The sequence below is a fragment of the Scleropages formosus genome, chromosome 16 (genome assembly GCF_900964775.1).
Source record: "Scleropages formosus chromosome 16, fSclFor1.1, whole genome shotgun sequence".
Lineage (NCBI taxonomy): Eukaryota > Metazoa > Chordata > Actinopteri > Osteoglossiformes > Osteoglossidae > Scleropages > Scleropages formosus.
Genome location: NC_041821.1, coordinates 3527678 through 3548479, shown reverse-complemented (window position 1 = coordinate 3548479; position 20802 = coordinate 3527678). Strand labels below are relative to the sequence as shown.

The window sequence follows — 20802 nt, the reverse complement described above, 5'->3', positions numbered from 1 at the left end:
ATGTTTGTTAAAGCGCATCATGTTTTTGTGGAATCACAACCTGGAGGCGTCACTGTGGATGTAGATGTGGCCAAACAGGATTCAGGTTCAGGAAACGTTTTTATGAAGGAACCGTATGGGAAGCGGCGCTGGGTGGGCTGTGGTGTTTCCGGGTTCTGTGCAGACGCCAGTCTCCAGCTGGGGCCGGGAACTCGGCCTGAGGACCGAGGAGCTATTAACTGGAGCTCTCTGAATGCAGGGTTTGCCTTTCTCCCCGAGTTCATCGCACACATCGCTTCTGTTCAGTCTGTCGCCGAGTGCAAACACACCTGGAGCAGATCATGTCTAAAATGGAAATGGAAACGGGACGTCTGAGCAAAACGTGCGTGAGGGAAGACCACGTTGAAAAGGGGAAACCTTGGAGGTGTGAAACAGAAAAAGGCAAATAATACCGTCCAAAATAACACTCGTAAATAAGTAAATAACACTCGTTTGAGTACATGAGTTTTATCATTTTCATTTTTTCTTTTTTTTTTTTTTTTTACAATCTAAGAGTTTATTCCAATGGTGTAATTCATTAGTCAGGCCTATAGTATTTTCTGTCAATTAAAATGAACAAAAATATTGTCAGTGATCCAGGTTTAACATCTCAAATGAAACATTAATCGGGTGACCCCTGTCTCATCCCAGCGTCATTCTTTGTCAGGGTTACAGCTCCATTTCGTCGGGTTGGACTTCACTATTTCAGCAGTATTATAATAGTTTTCTTTTAATGAATCAATCAATGGCATTAACAGTAGAAAATATTAAATAAAGGAACAAGGAATTGCATGCAATTGCTAAAACTGCTTGTAACAAACAATACAGAAGTGCAAAAAAAGAAATGATTGAGAAAAAGTTGTTAAAATACTTCAAAATAAAATTATATGTTCATAAATCTCTGTACTTAAATATATACATGATGTGCAAAAAATACTCAGGGTTACTTAATTGTAAGCAAATGTTACCAATATATTTTTTGCTTGTCAGTTATTTTTTTGCAGTCTCACTATTGGCACCTTAATGTGCGACGGGTCAAACAAGAAGTGCGAACTCCAGGAACGGCGATCGAGAAGCGCTTCGGGTGCGAGTCAGTGAACCCGCACAGCTGGAGTACGATCTAAATCCGCTGCTCTGCTCACCTGACCTGTGACAGGGTAACCAGGACTCTGTTCAGACTGCAATGGTTACAACAGCAGTAGATGTCGTAGGAGGTGCTGTTAAAAGCGGTCGAAGGATTGAGTAGAAGTGACGGGAGGGGATCAGGCCTACATTCAAAACGGTGGTCTCAGGGTGGAGAAGAACCTGCTTAGACTTGGGATGTACACTGAAGCTCTTAGACTATTTGAACATGGGAGGTGGGGGGCGGGGGGGTACACAAAAGTGTGGTAATGTGTTCTGCTTGATGTGGTGCTGTGTGGTGCTGCGCAAGACTTTCACTGGTGGCCTGGGTAATCAAAGCAGAAGGTTCTTCATCCAACCTGGAGATTGGTCTCCCTCGAAAGAGCCCCTCCCCAAATCGTCACACATTAAATTCTGCAGTGCACTAATAATCAGTTAATTCCTCAAAGCTCTCTTAGCTGCAAAAACTCCACACACTAAATTTTAAACCCCAAAGAAACATTCATTGTTAATTCAAACATTTCCTTCCATTTCTACCCACTCCTTGTCCTTTGCAGGGTCGCGGTGGTCTGCGCCCTATCCCGGAAACACAGAAGAGCATTAATTAATTGAAATCACTATTTTTCTTTTAAGGTGAAGGATACGGAACCTGTAAATGGTAGGTGTCACAACACAGGGTTCCAAATGTGCTACAGCTCTGTGAAGCTGATGAAGCGCTCACCCTTACTTTTCTCAGCAGCGATTCCAAACTCCCGCCTAGTGGTATAGCCTCGCGTTTCAAAGTCAGCTTCAAGGATGTTTTACATTGTTAGCGTATACTTGCACGACATTTTTTCTGTTCACCTCAGCTAGCAACAAAAAGGAGAAAATATTGTGCAAGTTGCAAAAAAAGGCTTTTTTTTTTTTTTTTTTACATTTGGTGTAGTGTTTCGTAGCATCTCTTAAATGTGTAATTCAACACAGGCCGAGACGCAGGATGAGGGCGGCTCTCTGTGCCTCCTGTACTACCTCCATACTACGAAAGTGTGGCCTGGTGCTCTGACGGCACACAGGAAGGGATACGCATTTGGTCAGCCGAGTGCTGCTTGGCGGGAGTAAAGGGTAGATGGTCACATGACCGGCGAAGCTCTCGACACCCTCCAGGCACGGCAGAAGCGGCCGACGCGGTGAACGTGACCAGCTGAGCACATCGCTCGTGTGTGCACCACTAGGCGGCCACGTGGCCGATGAGATAGATGTTGTCGTAAAGGTGTCCCACAAAGTCCTCGCTGACGCTCTGGGCAGCACGCCGCGTGTTACGGATAAACTCCCGCTTGGACATCTTGTTCTTCACGTGAGGGCTCGACAGGTCGATGGACAGCAGGATCAGCGAGTAGCACAGCACGTAGACAGCGTCTACGTGGGAGCAGAGAAAACGAGACAGTTCAGATACAGACCAGTATGAGGCCACAGCAGCACAGCTGCAACACATGGGTGACAGCATGTGGTGAAAACTGCAATCAATTAATAGTGCAAAAAAAGTTCAGAGAAAATGAGTGAGAGTAAAAATGATGATGAACAGACACCTCAGTATCACTCGCTATTCATCTCACCCAGATGCTGTCCTGGTAAAACGGTACGAGCAGCAAACAATTCCTGCCGCCCCAAGATGGTGAAGAGCATCAGTGTACGGCTTGGATTGCAGTACAAGGGCTATGTTTCCTTGGAGGCTGTGTCATATGACGTTACAGTAATCTCCTCTGATCGGATGGACTGGTGCCCCCCCTCCACTAACGCTTTAAGCCTCAGAGATTACTGTGGCTTTAAAGGTCACTGACAGCGTTAGTACGACAATTCTCGTGTTTCAAGAAAAATCATCACGAAAACGTGAGTTTAGCCCAAAAACTGCTCACGTTTGTGGGTCCGGTAAGTATGTCGGTTCTGTTCAAGCCAACAAATTCCACAGCACCCTGTCAGTGGGCCAAAGACAAGTAGATGGAGAAGCCAGAAACACAACACCTAGACCTTTCGCAGACCCGGAGCGCTACGTTAGTCCAGGCAAAATAATAAAATGGTTTTCGGTAACGCGCAACAAAAACATGTACAAAATATTGTTTAGTAGTTCCCTTAAAGAATCGTGACACATCATGAAAAGCTTTTAACGTTTTAGTCTCCGAATACGTAGTCTGTGGTCTCCTACTTGCTCCAGGGATCGGGGATGTAGCCTGAACCCAATCTGTCCCCCAGGCCCACCAATCCTGACCCCTCCCAGCTCTTACCCCAGTCCAGCACCCACTGCACCACCCAACAATCCCCCCATGGCACCACCTGCTCTACCCCCACCTGGACTGAGGCCCAGCTCCCGGACCAGGACGGGGTTGCACGCGCAGAAGCGGTGGGAGAACTTGGTGATGAGGGTCTCCAGGTACTCTCCGCGCTCTTCGGGGGCATGGATGTGGCGGAAGAAATCTCGCAGCGCGTTGGGCAGGAACTGGTTGCTGAAGTTATGCAGGGTGACCAGCTCGTCCAGGACGTCTCTCCTGGAGCGTTAAACACGGCTTCTTAGAGCGGGACAGCAGGCTTGTGCACCTTTGAGAAAGGTTCTCAACCTCACCAGCTTCAGTGACATACATCAGGTAAGGGTCACATAGTCACTAAAGTAGTGTTTACGCGAACAACACACTTGATCGGTGAATGATCAAGTGATTACTTTAAATGCTTCATTAATTACTTTCCACAACTGACAACAAACCGCAGGGAGAGCTCCGCTCAGTGGAACACACCTCTCGTCCAGGTAAATTCTCAGCATCTTCCAGTTCAGTGTTCTAGTGTAGAATATGAACTTGGCCACTTCCTCCGGCTGGTTGTTCAGGATGCCTCTGGATATTAAGTAGTCCATCCCCTGTGGGCGGCGCAGACAGGACACGCCGGGGCGGGAGGAGGGCCGTCAGAGCCAAATGAAACCACTCATTCCTGCCAGAAGCCACTTTCACGAGTCTCCCAAGTGGCCTACTGAAGCTCTAGTACTTTGGGTAAATGTGTTTTATTAAACTATCCACCCAATATCAGGAACCATTGGTCCAGTGTAGCATCACAGTGGGGCAGAGCTCATGGAGGAAACCCACTCAAACCCTTGTCCAAACACACAGCCCAGGAACCGTGCGGCACCCGTTATACAGTTTCCTGAGAAACCGCCTTCAAGCTCTTTCGATGGAGCAACTGAACTAAGGTTCATGCTTAAGGGGTGCCTGGAGCTGCTGCCTTTGGATCCAAAGGTTGCTGGTTCAAATCTCACCAGCTGTAGTACATTTGAGCAAGTACGTACCCTAAACTGCTCCACTAAAATTAACCAGCTGTGTAGATGAGTGACTAATTGCAAGCAGCTCAACATTGTAAGCCACTCTGGACCAAAGTGTCAGCTGAGTAAATAAATACAAATGAAAGCCAGCATGGATGTTAAAAATCCTATCCTGTCCTTAAGGAAGGCCTTTCTTCAAACTGCTCCACTACAGAGTTGGACAAGCAGTGGAAAGTGTCACCGAGGTGACTGAGTAACAATGAGGGAAGGCGACCAGCGATTACCTCCTGTGGGTTAGCATTGAAAGTGAGGCTTCCTTCGTCCAGCTGCATGTAAAGCCTTCTGTAGGAGAACCCAGGGGGAAGTCTTCTGTTGTATATGGAACAGTGACCCCAAGTGGACTTACACAGCCTGCAGGGGGAGGAGACGTCACGCATTCTTATGGTCCAAAACAGGCATCGCGGGAGAAAAGACTGGCGGGAACAGACAGGCTGACAATGACAGCAAACTCGAACCTGCAATGTTCAGCCACTTCCTGGTAAAGATGCACTTATAACAACACTAAGGCCTCAGGACGTTAATGTCCTCTAAATGAATTTTAGTGACACAATGAAGACATTATTTGTAAATGCCAACACCTCACCCTTGCCACAGATACTCGTCGTTACCCAGGTCCTGCCACACGCAGGAAGCCAGGCACAAGTCGGTGGCGTTCAGGTATGAGAGGATGGTGATGCTGAGCTCCGGGGGAAGCATCTCCAGGTCGATGAAACCCTGCTCCTCCTTGGCCTTCCTGGCCCGGAGTAGCTGATAGAGGTCAGTGCCACCCTGGCCCGGGCAGTGGCGCCGCTGGTTCAGGTTGTCGGCGGTGCCTGCCATCCTCCGGCCGCGCTCCCGGGGAAGGTAGCACTGTTCGCTGTATTCTTGCTGCAGCTGCTGGTTCCTCGCAACCCTCCACAGGCCCTGACCCATCTGCAGATCTGAAAGGGGACATGGCAGTCAGGGTGGGAAGCTCCTCCCGAACACGAAGAAACTCCTTCCGCACAGAGCCGAAACAGGCAAGAAAGCTCTGCTCATACACTCAGACCAGGAAGGTCGTCTCTCACACACAGAGCCATTAGACCAGCAAACTCATCCAGAGAGCCGGAGCCAATCCCCGGTATGCAGGCTGTATTCCAGCTTCATATAGCGCAATGAGTTACTAGATGAGCGCTGAAAACCCAAGTGATGTTCCAAAGGGCCAAAGCTCATCCTGACGAGTGTCATTAACCTCCAGCGGCCACCTACAACTGGCAGAGTTCATTGGACCTCTTCCTCTAATAGTGCAGCTCTGTCCAAAGCCTGGCAAGTCGGCACGGTGTGTGTATCACAGAGAAACTGAAAGCAACTGAACCGGTCCTATTGCTCTGATTTTTCCAATAACATGGAAAAAATGTATTCAGCAGTTTCCTTCCGCACGTGACCATGACGGAGGAAACCATTAATCCCTCTCTTTAAAGGACGACAACATTTGTACACTGTACACTTTGCAAGTCTAATTCAGTAAATACTACCTGCTCTTTTAAAGAAGAAAATGTAATTTCTGAGTTAAAATCAGCATTTGCGAGTCTGGCTTCAGTATTGTACCTAATTTGGCAAGAACATGAGCCGTCGCTCTGCTCTGCTCTCCTCTCCTCGCTCTGCTCTCGTGCCCTTCAAAGAGTCTGAGGACTATTTATACCCAACAGGCAGAAACAGAGTGTTCCAGAACGTGGCCTCCACACCTATGAGTTACTGATGCGTACAGATTTCTGTGGAAAATATTCACGGTTTAAACAAAAACAAAAGCACCTGCACCGATGCTTTATTCTGCTGCGTGTCTTACCCAGCACAGTAAAGTCAAACACACTGAATCCATTGTGACTAGAAACTTTGTTTTGAAAACACTTCCTTGAATAAGTTTATGTTGCATGACAAATGCTAGCTTCTGTACCCACTGTCGAGAAGGTCACAAGAAGCAAAAAAAAAAAAACACAATAGATGCTGACACAGCATCGTGACATTAGAGCCAGCAGACCTGGGGCTTGGTTTCGTCCAGTGCGCTTAACAGAGCAGGAACGTCCTCGCTTGTCCCCAAAAGATATTTCTGCAAAGAATCGAAATGCACTCATCACGATACACCAACCGGGAAGTGCGTCACACTGGAGAGGCCCAACCATTATGCCTGTGCGTGCCAGCAATGGAGGAAAGAGCACCAAGCGGTAGATTTGATTTTAATTCAATATCACTGATCCTCTTTGGAGGGGTGTGGTGGTGCAGTGGGTTGGACTGGGTCCTGCTCTCCGGTGGGTCTGGGGTTCGAGTCCCGCTTGGGGTGCCTTGCGACGGACTGGCGTCCTGTCCTGGGTGTGTCCCCTCCTCCTCACGCCCTGTGTTGCCGGGTAGGCTCCGGTTCCCGGCTACCCCGTATGGGACAAGCGGTTCTGAAAATGTGTGTGATCCTCTTTGGAATATGCATTAAGCCCTTTTAATGACATCCTCTGCACATCACGAGCTTTGCGTAAACGCAGCCCTCTGTCCCCCCGTAACAGCTTCTCATTTGTTTAAACCAATTTCCAGTTTCCTCCTCTGGAATCCGCCTCCGATGAGAATGAGCCAGTAACCCACACAGAAATTCCCCACGTGCTTTCCATCGTTTTGCGCCAGAGACGCGGGCAGGGCCGAAATGTCATTTTGCGGGTTATTCCGCATTCTCCTCCGGCGTATGCAAAGCTGACGCTTTTCTCCAAAGCACCTTACAAGGTTAAGGTTACAATTACTTATCCATTTATACTGTTTTACTGGAGCAATTCAGGGTAAGTACCTCGCTCAAGGATACCGCAGCTGGAGGCGAGGCTCGAACCTGCGACTGTACACGTTAACCTTTAAAAGGCCCCTTTGCTCTGATGCTCTTTCCAGGGACCGTGTCATTAGAAGCAGCAACCGCTGAGCTCTGGGGAGCTCTGGCACAGGTGTTCATCGCCATTGTCGTTGACGGAGCTGTAATTAAGAAGCAACATGTTTTTATTGTTCTCCTCTACATGTCCTGATCGGCATTCGCCCACGAACAAGGTCAGCTTTCCTACAACAACAATACTGGTAAACTTGTTCTTATTTTCCAGGAGTGCTGAGACTCCAGTCCCACACACTCAACCTGGGGTGAAACTGAGTTTGGCTGCGGTAAAGACACAGTAAATACATCAAAAGCACCAGAGTAAACCAGCTGGCACTTTTCTTCATTACAGCGAGCCAACAACACAGGCTGGTTTCACCACAACTGAACTGGATCGCAGATCATCATGCGCCCGGGAGGGGGGCTGCCCGTCCGGTCCACCGCACGTCACACAAACATCTAGAACTAAGTTCTGTTAAACATTTTTTGTTTTGTTTTGTTTTTCCTGAGGGGATGATGAGCGAGGTACCCGCCGGCTATTATTCAAGGTTGACGAGAATTGGCTCGCCGTTCTCTTGTATGATTGGTTGACCCGCGTCGCTGATCGAAAACCTCTAACTCTCATTGGCTGGCTCAAGAACCCTTTCACATACTCACAGCTTCGTTAACTTTGATCGATTTAAACAAAGTAAAGACCAGCGCCACCTACCTATTTTACTGGAATTTTTCTACCGCCGCCGCGACGTACAGCACGGAGCAATGCAAACTTTTTCAGCAGGGAAATAATTATCTCGTCCTTTAGGTCTCACAGAACTTGCATCGCTGTTGCTTTTCGGGTCCAAAATGCTGCTTGTCGCCGCTGTCGCGAAGCGAAGCTCTGAAGTGACGCCACAGCCCTAATCTGCGTCTATCGGACCCACTCTCTCCACCCACCACCACCCGCCGTCGCTATCTCCGTCTCCGTCTCACGCGCAGTGTTGTCGAGAGTGACGTTTCCTGTTGTTGGCGGAAATGACGCATGAGGAAATGACGGACGACGGTCACAGAATTAACGTCTGTCGATACACAGACACCTCATAATCGTTTAGCAAGTTATTAGGAACGCGCACTAGTTTTTGGCATCAAATGCTACATTTTCTAAGTATATTCTTTTTCATAGGTAATATTTAATTCTTCTGATTTTATTACGAGAAAATTGACAGTCTTTTTGCGGGTCGTCACGAAAGTGCGGCCTTGCAATCTGAAGATATTGTTTGGTCACGTGCACCAATCGCGGGAACCCGCTCAGTTTAACCGGCAGAGGAGAGGTAAATAAAGGTACATGAGGAACCTGCTGTGTAAATATAACAACAGTGAGTATTTCATACGTTGTGCTTACTCGTATTTAAACTAAGTCGCTGCATGCTGAACAGTTTAAATGGTGAAAGTGAAAGAAAAGGCTCAGCCGCCAGGGTTTGTTCTGTTTGTGTTTTTGTTTTGTGTGAAAGATCATCATCATTCATCATCATGTCCACTGGAGACCTGAAGGGATCCCTCAGAAAACTCGAGCTGCAGCTTAGGGCACTCAAGTACCCCAGGGAGGTGGACTATTCGGGGTAAGGCCAGGATGGACAGTAAATCCAGAGGGAAACTTCCAAGAGGGGGTTGAGGACACCACCGGCGTCACCAATAATAAAAGGAAATACCTCAGTGTCATCTTACTTTGGGGTAGTGTTTGGATGGGGGGGGGGGGAGATGGTGGGGGAGGTGGAGGTGTGGGGTCAGGGATCGGAGGTGGGGTACACTGATCATTCGCTACAATCTTTAACCATTACAGCGCTTCTCTCTGTGTGAGATCAACCACACATTTCTGCATCCAATAATTCATAAATTGTACTCCGTTTTGGGGCGAAATTACAGTTCAGTTCACTCGATACCCGTCCAAACACTCAAGCGTAACAGAGAAGACAGTTTTTTTTTTCTTCTCTTCCTGGGAGGGAACATGGGACTCAAAAATTAAGTATGAAATTACTTAATGTATTTCATTATTCTTAGACTTGCTTTTTAAAGTTTGATTGAAACATGATGTGTTCCAACAAGTAATAGGCTCATAATAAGCTTTTGTATTAAAAAAAAAATGCAGCTGGGCAAGTTTTATTCTACTATCATAATGTTCTATTGGAAATATTATTATTATGGGGAAAAAATGTGTCTTTGGTTTACATCAATTCCACACAGAAGGATGAAGTAAGCCACTCTAGGATTTGTCCGATTTCTCATTCCACCACAGATGTGTTATTTATTTACGCTGTTTACGTTCAGCCGTCATTCATGCACCCCCACTCCATACGTATGTCAGCACGTTGCCGTGCTCCCTGTTTTTATCCTGCTGACGCAACACAACACACGTGTCGCACAATCTAAAATGACGTTTTTGTGGGCGAACGCAGCTCCGACTTCTGATTTGTATACCTCAGAAAACCATCTACGTGCAGTCGGCAAGAACTGATTTGTATGGTTGTGTAATTTCAGAGACAGACTTTTGGCTCAGAGTCTGAACATCTTGATTCGGTAAACACACCAGCTTTGGTCCGCTCAGCCTTTCGTTTGAGGTTTGTGTTTTGAATTCCCGGCGAAGAGGGGAGTGGTCGGCCAGCCGGCGCACAAAAGTTTTGTAAACAGTCTTACGCTGACCGGCTCTGTGGCCCAGAGGAGCCTGACACACAGATTAGATGCACACTAAAGCTTTTGGGCTGGGAAGCTTCAACATCAATACGTTTGAGTTACAAAGAGGCTTTGTGAGGCGTGATCTGGAACGAGTTTCCATATCGTTTGGCGTTATTTTTTTAATCGTAGTTTCTCACAGACTTTGAGTAATGTGGGAATGATTTTTTCGCTGATATGGAGTTGGCGTTTATGACTCGACTCTGTTCGGTTTCGTTAGACAGCCGTGTGACTTGGTTTTATCCTGCAAATGAAGCTCAGGTATTCCCATTCTTCTACTTATTCTTAATGTTCTGTGTCATGTGTGCGGTGGTGCAGCGGGTTTGGCCAGGTCCTGCTCTCTGGTGGGTCTGGGGTTTGAGTCCCACTTATTTATATTTATTAGTGCTTATTAATTCTGAGTAGTTCTTCAGAAGTGTAACCTGCTTTCACGAATCATGAATTCTCCTAAAATGTTTTGGTCTGTGATGCACTGGTGTCCTGTCCATGGTGTACTCTGCCTCACAACTTATGCTTCTGGTATGGACTCTAGACCACCTGGACCCTGTATTGAACAAGCTGGTATTGATGATGGATATATGGATGAATTCATAGACGATCTTTATTGTTTTTTAAGTTTATTATAATTGCGGACACTTATTTTGCCGTTTTTGTGTTGCAGGTTGGCCAGAGGCGATCCGTCCTCTTTCCTGCCTGTCCTCAGCTATGCGTTCGTTTCCTACTCGCCACACTTTGCAGAGCACCTTGTGGCCTGTGGGGTTGAACTTGCTGGAAAGAGTGATCTCAGATTCATTGAGTCTGTCTACAAGGTGGGTCCAACACATATTTAGTAAGTTTAAAAAAAAAAAACTCCACTTTAAAGGGGCTTTATTGATGTTGTATTATTATCATCGTTTTGTTTAGATGTTGCCTTAATGAAAGGTGATTTAATGTCTTTAACATGACAATCCTTAACTGTGAGTTAGCTCAAGCACATTTGCTAAAATCTGTGTATGTCCATTTTCCTGCTTGTCTCCCCATTGGGTGTTCTTAGGGCCAGTCTCCTCTCATCTGCCTTCTCTGCACTTATTTTCCAGCTTTCAGTTGCTGCTGCACACAGATACATATGCACACACAATGTTGTGAAGTTCATGCCTGGCCTCACCAGTTCTGGGCTCTCTTTCTGTGTTCTGTTTTTTTCCCTCCACTTCCGTTGCTTTGGTAACCTCAGATGTAATCGGAAACATATTTCTGTGGGTATCCAGTTGCAGACATGGACGGATGCAGAGTAACAGCAAGAGAACCCTTCACACACTTGTGTTTGGGTGTACCGGGCAGCGCTGTCTTACATACTCCTCTGGAGGGAAGTTCCTTTTCTCATTGGGTCTGGTGGTGGCATTGAATGCAGTGCTGTGACAGAGAGCGTCTGTGGGCTGTTGCTGCTACCCCTCCAGCCTCTTTATAGGCCCACACCCCCTCTGCTCCAGCTGGAATTTGGCTGAGCGGGCCTCAGGCAGTTGCCACGGTGATTCCAGCTTTCCCTCAGAACCATGATCGCCTTCATGTCCTTCCAAGTTCCCGTCTCATATGTGCAGTGTGGGTCGTGGATTCACCCACCAAGATGGTGTGTGCTGTGCCTGAGAGGGCAATTTGTCATGCCTCTGGTTGTCTCTGCTCCGTTTGCCCCTAACCTCACCCTGAAGACCCAGTCCAGCACAGGAACCAGCATAGTCGAAGAGAACCAATAGGGTGTGCCTGTTTCAGCTACACATTAAAACTGATACAAACGGGGGGTGGATAGCGTGCAGAACCCCTGCCTGCCCCGCCTGTGTGCTTTCTCTGTGGATATTACCAATAACACCCTTTATTGTTGGTTTCTTTTATTATTTCCATATTAGAAACATCCCAGGCTGTGCCTTTCATTAAGGGTTTTTATTAAAAGCTTTTTTCATTAATGTTGCACAATGTCTCTGTCAACAACAGTCTTAATGCATAATCCTGTGTTGTGTGTGGTTTTTTTTTTATTTTATTTAAGTAAGCGTTTTTCGATTGTGGCATCAGGTGAGACACTGTCAGTGCCTTTACTCTGTTCCATTGTTTACCCTCCTGCTCTTGGCTCTTGAACCCAGGTGCTGCGAGACCTCTTCCATTATAAGCCTCTTCTAACCAAGCAGCAGTTCCTGCAATTTGGTTTTGCCGAGAGAAAGATTGACCTCCTCTGCGACATCATCGGCTTCTTAACCAAGAAGCACAAAGAGCTGTCCAAACGGTCCAAGGTATATTCATCGCATTAATTCACTGTGTTGTAGTATTTTGTAGCTGGTAACGTCAAGATAGCTGTTTTAGTCCTCAGTGTTTTTGCCCCTCCAGTCACAGCTGAGAAGATCAGTCCTGCTCCTTTCAGACCTCTAGGCAAGTGTTGAGTGAGCCTCCGTACGTTCGTCCTTGTGACGAGTCCAAGCTATTGCTCCGAGGGCAAATAGTCGAGGACACGTGCTCTCCAGACAGATAAATGACACAACATGAATCTCAAGCTCTCCCACTTCCTCTCATGTTTCAGAGGGAGGACATCTCAGGTCACACCTTTACAACAGTAAAACTGTACTGGTACCGTTATTACGGTATGTAAATGGTTATAGGCAAGGCCTTGGGCCACACAATGGCCAGGCAACAGATGCTGCTTGGAGGAGATTGGTGTCATTTGCTGTGGCAGAAGGGGGGGCGTGGCGGCTTACAGGAGCACCTTGATAAGACACCATGGAAATGCTACACCTTCTTTGCAGTAGTGAAACAGTGTCACTTCTGTCCACTGTAGGGGATATACAGTATGTTTTGAAGTGTATCTCTTAAACTGCACATGGTACATTGCTGAGTTTTAATTCACCTTACAGAGGACATTCGTTGCTTTTAAATGATACTACATGTTTGGGGGTGTGGAGCTAAGATGGTTAAAAAAGAAATCCTAAAAAGAAATCTGAAAACCTTTCTGCTGGGTTTTAGGAGGATATTAAATAGGATATATAGGGTATTAAACTGCATCACCCCCACCATTGTGGAACTCCCTGCCATTAAATGTCTGATTTGTATCACATGCACTTTTTGGTGTGTTGTTATTTATTACACCCAGATTAAAGTTACCCAGGGAATTAAAGGCATTGATGCAGTTCAGCAATGGTTTCTGTGTGATGTGTTTGTGTATTTTCAGCCTGATGTGCAGAAAAGGTCCCGGTCGTGTTTTCCGCCCGTCGATCCTCCTTGCAAAACAGAGGTTTTTCTGCCCGAGACGGATGCACCGAGGGCCGCAGCCCTGCCAGTAAGTCCTCTTTTGTGGAAAAAGGGCCTATTTGTGTGCCCAGTAGGAGAGCCGACATCCTGTTGTTACCTCAGTCTAGCTGTATGTTGTAATTCTAAGATAAGCGGTTGATTTGTGTTTCTGACACTGAGCCACGAGGACTCTTGCCTTAGTTATGACAAGTTAGTGTCCAGCAAATGGATAAATGATGGCTATCACATAACAGCACTGAAAATCCCAGTGGAAGGTCGACCATTTTAACCCAAAAGACAGCTGTAACTAAACAGCATTTTACTGATTTCAGCATCAAGTTCTGTCTGAGAATTACTGCTGTTACTGTGTGTTGTGGTCCAACGTTCGTCTGCTCTGCAGAAACAGCCCTTGGTGGTGAGAAATTTCGGCCGCGCCATGTCTGCGCCGTCCACGCCCTTGTCGCACGATGAAGACTCCGAGGTGGAAGAGGAGGAGCAGCCAAAGGAGGAAGAAGCACGGGAGGTGGCCATCCCATCAATGGCCCCCCCAGTGGCAGCCAAGGTGATCCCACCATGGGGAGAATGCTGTCTTGCCAAGAGCCCCCATTAGCATTAGTGGAAGCCAGTTGTCATGATCACCTTTTGTTGATAACTTCACATTTATTCTTTAAACAGATTCTTTTCTCCAAAGTACCTTTATCCACGGTGACTTACAATGTTGGATACACTGCACTTCTTACAGTCATTTACCCACTTTTACACCGGAACGGTAACGCACACCCACACTATGGAGAGTGTAGGAATCACATGTGTTTGTACTGTGGGAGGAAACCAGAGCACATGGAGGAATCCTACACAGGCGCAGGGAGAACACACGCATTCTCCACACAGACAGAATGGGACTGAACCTACATCCAGTCAACAGTTGTGAGACATTTTATCTACCTGCTGCACCGCCGTGCCGCGCCTGATGTTGACGATGACACGGTGGTACCAGGTAACTGCATGGCCAGGGTGATGACCTCCTGCTGCTTTCGCAGGTGGACGCAGAGAGGTTGAAGGCCCTGGAGGTACAGCTGCAGCAGTTCCAGGTGAAGCTGGACAAGCTCTCTATCCTGGAGCGGCGGCTGGATGCCCTAGAGAGAGAGATGTGTGGGAAGATCGTCATCGACAGGCAGGAGTGGGACAACCTGGAGAGCCGGGTGCTGCTGCTGGAGACCAGGCTCACATTGTCCTCAGTGCAGGTGAGAGCCCATTAACCTGCCCTCCTCCGTGGAAACAGGGTACTCGGTGAGGAGGCTACTGAGGCATCTGGTAACGTAGTGGTGAGAGCTGCTGCCTTAGGATCCAAAGGTCACGGGTTCGCACCTCACCTACTGCTGCAGTGCCCTTGATCAAGGCACTTACTATAAAATTTTCTTGCTAAGTTATTAAAGTAATTACCCAGCTGTATAAATGGGCAAATAATAGTGAGTTACTTTGGAGAAAAGTGTCAGCTGAACGAGTAAAAGTAAATGTCCTGCTGAGTGGTCACTGTGTCGCAGTAGCTGCCTTGAGGAGATGTTTGTTTTAATAACAAAGTTTGGATCTCAGGCCAAATGATGAGTCGGGATGACTTGTTCTTTCCTGCTCTCGCACTCCAGCTCCTGTTCTTACATTGTTTAACTGTGTTGTGCCAAGTGCTGCATGTCTGATAAGTAGAGGCGGAAGGTACCGGTGCAGGCTGGACGCGGTCCAGAGGAAGCCGTCGCTTGATTTATTGCACTGCTCGATTAAAGGGAGCTCATCTTGGCTGAGAGACGCCAACATATGTTGTGAAGTGAAGAGAGGTCGGCACAAGAGCTTTACGGCTCTGCCTTGGAATGCCAAATATTTCTGCACATAGAAGCTGTAATGTTTTCTACAAACAGTGTCTTGTTTAAACAAAACTGCTTGTCATGTTTTTTTTCTTTTTCCTTTTCTTTCCTCTCGTCAGAAAGATTTATGCGCCACGATTGAGGACGGAAGCTCAGCGAGACATGACGAGTGTGGTAAAATGATTGTTCAGTTGACGTTATCTTTATTGTTTGTAAAGCTCAGGCAAACAGTTATTATTATTTTTTTATTATTAACTATTAATACTGGAAAATCAGCATCATCTCCATTGTGTCGCAGAGTTGAGGCCCAAGACATTTGAGTTTTCCCTCCAGTGTTGCGACCCCCCCATTGCGGATGACACCCATGTTGCAGCAGTGACGGATGCCCCAAAGGTAAGCAAGTGGCAGGGGGCGGGGGTGCAGCACTGCTTGTCTCCCCCCACCCCTCTTTGGGGTGTCTACAGGAAAAGGAGGAATGTGTTCTTGGCAGAGATACTTAATTACATCATGCTGTGTTTGTTAATGTTGGAATGACTGGATCAAAGGAAACTGCTTGACAAGGGCGTGTTTTTTTTTTTTTTTTTTTTTTTTAAATTTATAAACTGTACACCAACCCCCCCCAACCCTGCAATGACCCCCCCAGGGGTCTGCAGAAAAGCCCAACGCGGTTTAATTTTAGCGTGCGTTTACAATACGACATACTTGCACTGGATCTCTATGAAGAAAATCTCATGTTCATATGGCAATCAATACTTTACCTACTTTAAATAAGTGATAAAGGTGGCACAGCGAGTAGTGCTGCTGTCTCACAGCGCCTGGGTGGTGCGAGAGAATGTGGGTTCGATCCCCACTCAGTCTATGTGGAGTTTGCATGTTCTCCCTGTGTCTGTGTGGGTTTCCTCCCACAGTCCAAAGACCTGCTGTTCAGGTTCACCCATAGTGTGTGAGCGACAGTGTGTGTGTTCCAGTGAGGTATGGATGAGTGACCCAGTATAGGTCATCCTGGTGAATAAGGTGTGTGGGCTTGTATCGCTACATAGTTCATTGGAAGTTGCTTTGGAGAAAAGCGTCTGCTAAATAAATAAATGTAGTAATGTAATAAAGTTAAAGTGATATGTGGGTAAGTGTTAACTTTTTGTCCATTTTTTCTAGGTGGATATTAGAGAGCGGCTGGAGAGGATAGCCAACATGTAAGTTAGTTTGCCGCGAGTGTGTTATTCCCACTTTTGGCTCCTGGCTTTTATAGCTACTTTAAAAAAGTAGTTTAGTTTTACTTCAAGTTTATTTTGTTGTTTACTCGCCCAAAAGTATGTTGCAAGTTGTTTACTCTGTTTTGTCCGCAGGATGAAAGACACATCTTGCCTTTTGAAAACAGTGGAACCCTCTGTGTAGCTAATGGCTGTTTGCTTTCGCATCCTTTCGTTTAACTAGTATATATTTTAACGTTTTACAAACACCAATAAAACTCATGATTTTATTGCTATCTTGTTTATTGTTATTGAATGAGAGCAACGTGTGTGTTTCCTGTGGTAGCGGGTGTTCTCCACCAGAGGGCACTACAGCACAGCGTAGCGCAGGCTGCTGTGTTTACGAAGCATTGTCGCTGTCGCCCTCTTGTGGACAAATGTGAAAGTAACACAAAGTTTTTAGTTGTGTCGATTATGATTAGTTTACATTCATTCGACATTTTTCCTCCAAAGCAACTTATGATGTTAGTCTACCCACAAATGTTTACCTATTTGTACAGTTGGGTTATGTCACTAAAGCAATTTAGGGTAAGTACTTTGCTCACGGTACTATAGCCAGAGGTGAGGATCCCACCTGTGACCTTTAGGTCCCAGTAGCTCCAACCACTGCACTACCAGCTGTGCCCTACTTGAAGCCTACTGATTACAAAAATATCACTAGGTCTTCTAGAGTGAGAGTTTTAGCCACAAAAATTTGCTTTCACTGTTTTAATAAACTTTTTCAAGAAGAATTTGTGCTCAAACATATAAGGAGCATTATACTGGGAGATTTTAAGTGCCATTTATTAACAAAAAAAATTACATAGATATTCTACACTGGAACATTCTAGAATAGCACTGAAACATAGCAGCCTTTGGAAGATTTTAGAAGGCACCAACACATTGTAGAAATCATCAGATCCTAAAAGGTACTGGAATACTCAGTGCTTGGAACTTGGTGCCAAAATCTGTTAATTTCAAGAATATGGAATATTTTTGTAAAAACTAACCTATAGTATGAACTAACGCCAAAAGCATGTTTAAACGAAAATGAATGGAAAATGCAAAGAAAAAAGAAGATTGTGTTATTTTAATTTGTCATAAAGGAACCCAGATAAACTAAAGCAGATTATTCAGTTAATTCAAAACTGATTGACTATATCATCCAATCTTAACTCGTCTGTTTGTATGCTGTGGGATTTAAAACTGGAAGATGCTTCTTTTTGCCAGACATTAAAAGAAACAAAGTGTGCAACCTGCCAGAAAACACTGTATCACAGCTCAAACTTATTATTATTGTTATCGTTATTAGTATTATTATTATGTGAGTGTTTCATTTTGCACAGAAATTAAACATCTGCAACTAATTCTAGAGTTCACTGTTTTAGAACCATTTATAGTTCTGTTATTCTGGTTTTTTAAACTGATCAAATTTCCTTATCTGCTCAAGTGAAATATGAAGAAAAAAAAAAAGATGAGGAAAAAGAACTGTGTGTCACGAGCTCTGCTAACGTGTGCTGTCTTTAATCACAGAATTTCTCCCAGTTTGCACTGTTGCTACAGCAGAGTCGTAAGAATGTGGAGACTAAGGATGCGCTCAGACTCAGACACTCCTTGCTGGACTGCTGAGCCCTTCGATAATGACGCTTCTGCAGGGCTGCCCACACCGGTTAGAGCTGTTACCTTTGGACCCAAAGAAAGTTGCAAGTTCAAATCCCACCTCCAGCTGTAGTACCCTTGAGCAAGGTACTTACCCTAAATGGCTCCGGTAAAAATACCAAACTGTATAAAAGTGTAAATAATTGTAAGTAGATTAACAAGTCTCTTTGAGTAAAACTGAATGAATAGTAAGTAAATGTACAATAGTGCACCACTTCTATTTTTAGCAAAGTATGGTGTGAGCGTGGATTTTGGCTGGAAAGGGGAACCCGCGTGACTGAGCCCTGAACACGGAGCGTGTCCCAGCAAGCCTGCGCCGCCTTGCTCGAACCGCACTGCTCAAATACCTCCTCAGACACAGCTTACACCTGGGATTGTGTAAACACAACCACCTCGCAGGCACGTTGTTTCCGAACCGTATACCTGCCAAGGTGTAACTGCGACGCGCTGCAAGTGCTGCCGTGGAGGTGTCAAGTGGGAGACGACAGGCAGCATTAGTAACGATGGGGACCAATGAAAAGAGGGGTCCCGTTGACCTCCGGAGTGAGGGAGGTTGGACACACATCCAGGGCTGTGAGCTCTCCGGGCTTCACTCAGGGCCTCCGATGGCTGGGGGCCATTTATCAGGCGTGCTTGAAACAGAGAGGAAGGAGAGGCCGGCACGCTGCCACAGCCATCCCCCACCGCCATCCCCACCCCCAGCCACTCCTCGGCAAACCGGGGCTTCTCCGCCTGGGCTCTCCCTGCACCGGGGGACCGACGGTGCCCCAATTACTGGGACCCGGAGCGCGTGACTCTTTCCTTCCTGGCCTCCGGCGCTCGCTGCCTTGCTGCTAATTGAAGCAATCCGTCACCGTAACGAGGCCATTGGTGACGGAGCCGCGCCACGCTGCCGCCCGCTGATGTTTGCGCTGCGGTTCCAGGCCCAACGGCGTTAATATTCAGGCCGTGTTTCTCGCACAGGCACCGCAAGCGCAGCAACGCGGTGCTGTGTTTATTTTCATTCCTTAAAACCCGAGTTTCGCTACCATGTCTGACTTAGTGCTTTCCATTCCTCTCCCCCCACGAACAAATTTCCGCTTTTTCGAGCGCTTGATTGCAAATTAACGCCTTTCTCCTACTTTCTTCCCTAAGAGCGTCGACACTGGTTGATTTTGGCTGAATTCCAGAGGTCCATTCAGACCTGAATGGCTCAGTTTCGTGAGGCCCTGTGACACCCGGCAGCGACGCCGGAGCTCTGCGAACGAGACGCCGGTGGGAGGAAAAGCGCTTAAAAAATAAACACGGTTTGTTCCTTTTACCTGCGCCAGCGCTGTTTGAGCGAGGCTACCTGCTGGTGTGAACGTGCGCCGAGACGGGCCGCCTCTGTGCGAAAAGGCAGGGTGTGTGCTGGTGCTAAGACGGGGCAAAGTAGCGCTTTACCTCTGGACTGTGGGAGGGACCCATGTGAACAGGACTCTACATAGACTGACTGAGTGGGGTTCGAAGGCACAGCCCAGGAGCTGCGAGGCACCGGTGCTGCCTGCTGTGCCTCGCTGCCAGTTAACCACATCGTCCTGGTCGGACTCCTCAGAAGAGGCAGACGAATGGTCCTCGCAGAGGTTCCACCCTCGGGGGTGGGTGGGTGGGGGGGGCTCATTTACTGCGCCGATGAGTAGTCGTTGCCGAGTTCCCCTCCCACCCACAGCCGTACGCACCGGGACTCCTTGCTGTCCTCATTTTCCTGTTCGTTCCTGCCATTGTGGCCTGGGTTTGAGAGGCACATCCTCAGAGAACTGAGTCATAAGTCAGATGTGTCATTTACACTCTCACATGACAAGTTTACCACACGTACCTGATGTGCCTTGTGCGCAAGTGCAGCTTTGTGCTTCGAGCACCTGTTCACAGCTCTGCTCGGACTCCGCTGACACTTTCCGAAAGGACGGGAAAGGTGTGTCATTTACATTTTATAAGGGGCAGCATTGCGTTCATAAGCGCCCGAACACATCAGCGCAGCAGGAGCAGTGACACAGTTCACATTCAGAAGATGTGTTTGTCCAACATGATGCAGAATTTTCAACAAGTATTTAATTTGCGCTGTGCTGGGAATGCTTTGCAAACACAGTAGAGCATGCAAACGCCGCTCAGACCGAGCTGGATTCGAACCCACATCCAAAGGTACAGCCCAGGAGATGCAAGGCACCAGCGCGACCTGCTGCACCACTGTGCCACAGCTTTTGCAAATTTGGGCTGGCAGAGCCCGTGGGGTTCTCCACGGAGCCGTACTGCAGACCGCTAGGTCACTCAGAAGGTCCCCCCCCTTCACAGATGTGCAACAAACTGCCATAACTGGGTCTCCCCCCCACGTACAATATGAACATTAAAAACTGTAACCGGCTTCCTTCTTCCTCGGACCCCCGACTGTGGGCTCCTTCCATGGGCAGCCAAAAGAGCAGAAGGACTGGAATGAACCCCCAGATGTGTGTCCAAGCTGTGAACTGTGTGACGTGACCCCCCCACCCCCCGTGCTGTAGCTTCAAGGGCCGACCAGTTCACACATGATGGCATTTAAGGAAGAATTTCGACTTTGGACGACCTTGGAAAAGAGCAGCTGGCGAAACGTCTCGTTCCGGTAGAAAGGGTCCAGTTAGCTCAGTAAGACTCACTAAACCTGCTCTGTTTCATAACTCGCTGTGGCCTCGCACCAGCGATGCAGGACATTCGTGAACCGGAGAAGAATTCAAAGCCACGTCGGCCGCATTAATACCCCAAAGGACATCGATTACGCCGTGTTCGTACCTTGATTTA

General features: G+C 47.1%; 2 protein-coding genes across 3 annotated transcripts; one reads left to right on the top strand and one right to left on the bottom strand.

Moving 5' to 3' along the window:
• Positions 1-484: 484 nt before the first annotated feature.
• On the bottom strand, positions 485-8321 carry fbxo8 (F-box protein 8). Its single transcript, XM_018735640.2, has 6 exons — positions 8038-8321; positions 5061-5397; positions 4702-4828; positions 3903-4021; positions 3463-3659; positions 485-2535 (listed from the first exon to the last, which is right to left on the bottom strand). Exons 2-6 carry the CDS (start codon positions 5387-5389, stop codon positions 2348-2350), a joined length of 960 nt encoding a protein of 319 aa, XP_018591156.1. The 5' UTR covers positions 5390-5397; positions 8038-8321; the 3' UTR covers positions 485-2347.
• A 104-nt stretch (positions 8322-8425) lies between these two features.
• On the top strand, positions 8426-16522 carry cep44 (centrosomal protein 44). 2 transcript variants are annotated; one of them, XM_018735783.2, is made up of 11 exons: positions 8426-8680; positions 8816-8923; positions 10693-10840; positions 12140-12286; positions 13216-13323; positions 13675-13836; positions 14315-14518; positions 15250-15304; positions 15429-15523; positions 16283-16320; positions 16474-16522. In XM_018735783.2, exons 2-11 carry the CDS (start codon positions 8835-8837, stop codon positions 16520-16522), a joined length of 1095 nt encoding a protein of 364 aa, XP_018591299.1. In that variant the 5' UTR covers positions 8426-8680; positions 8816-8834. The 2 variants fall into 2 exon arrangements, with proteins under 2 accessions (XP_018591299.1, XP_018591298.1); XM_018735782.2 differs by having other exon boundaries at positions 8426-8923.
• Positions 16523-20802: the final 4280 nt, after the last annotated feature.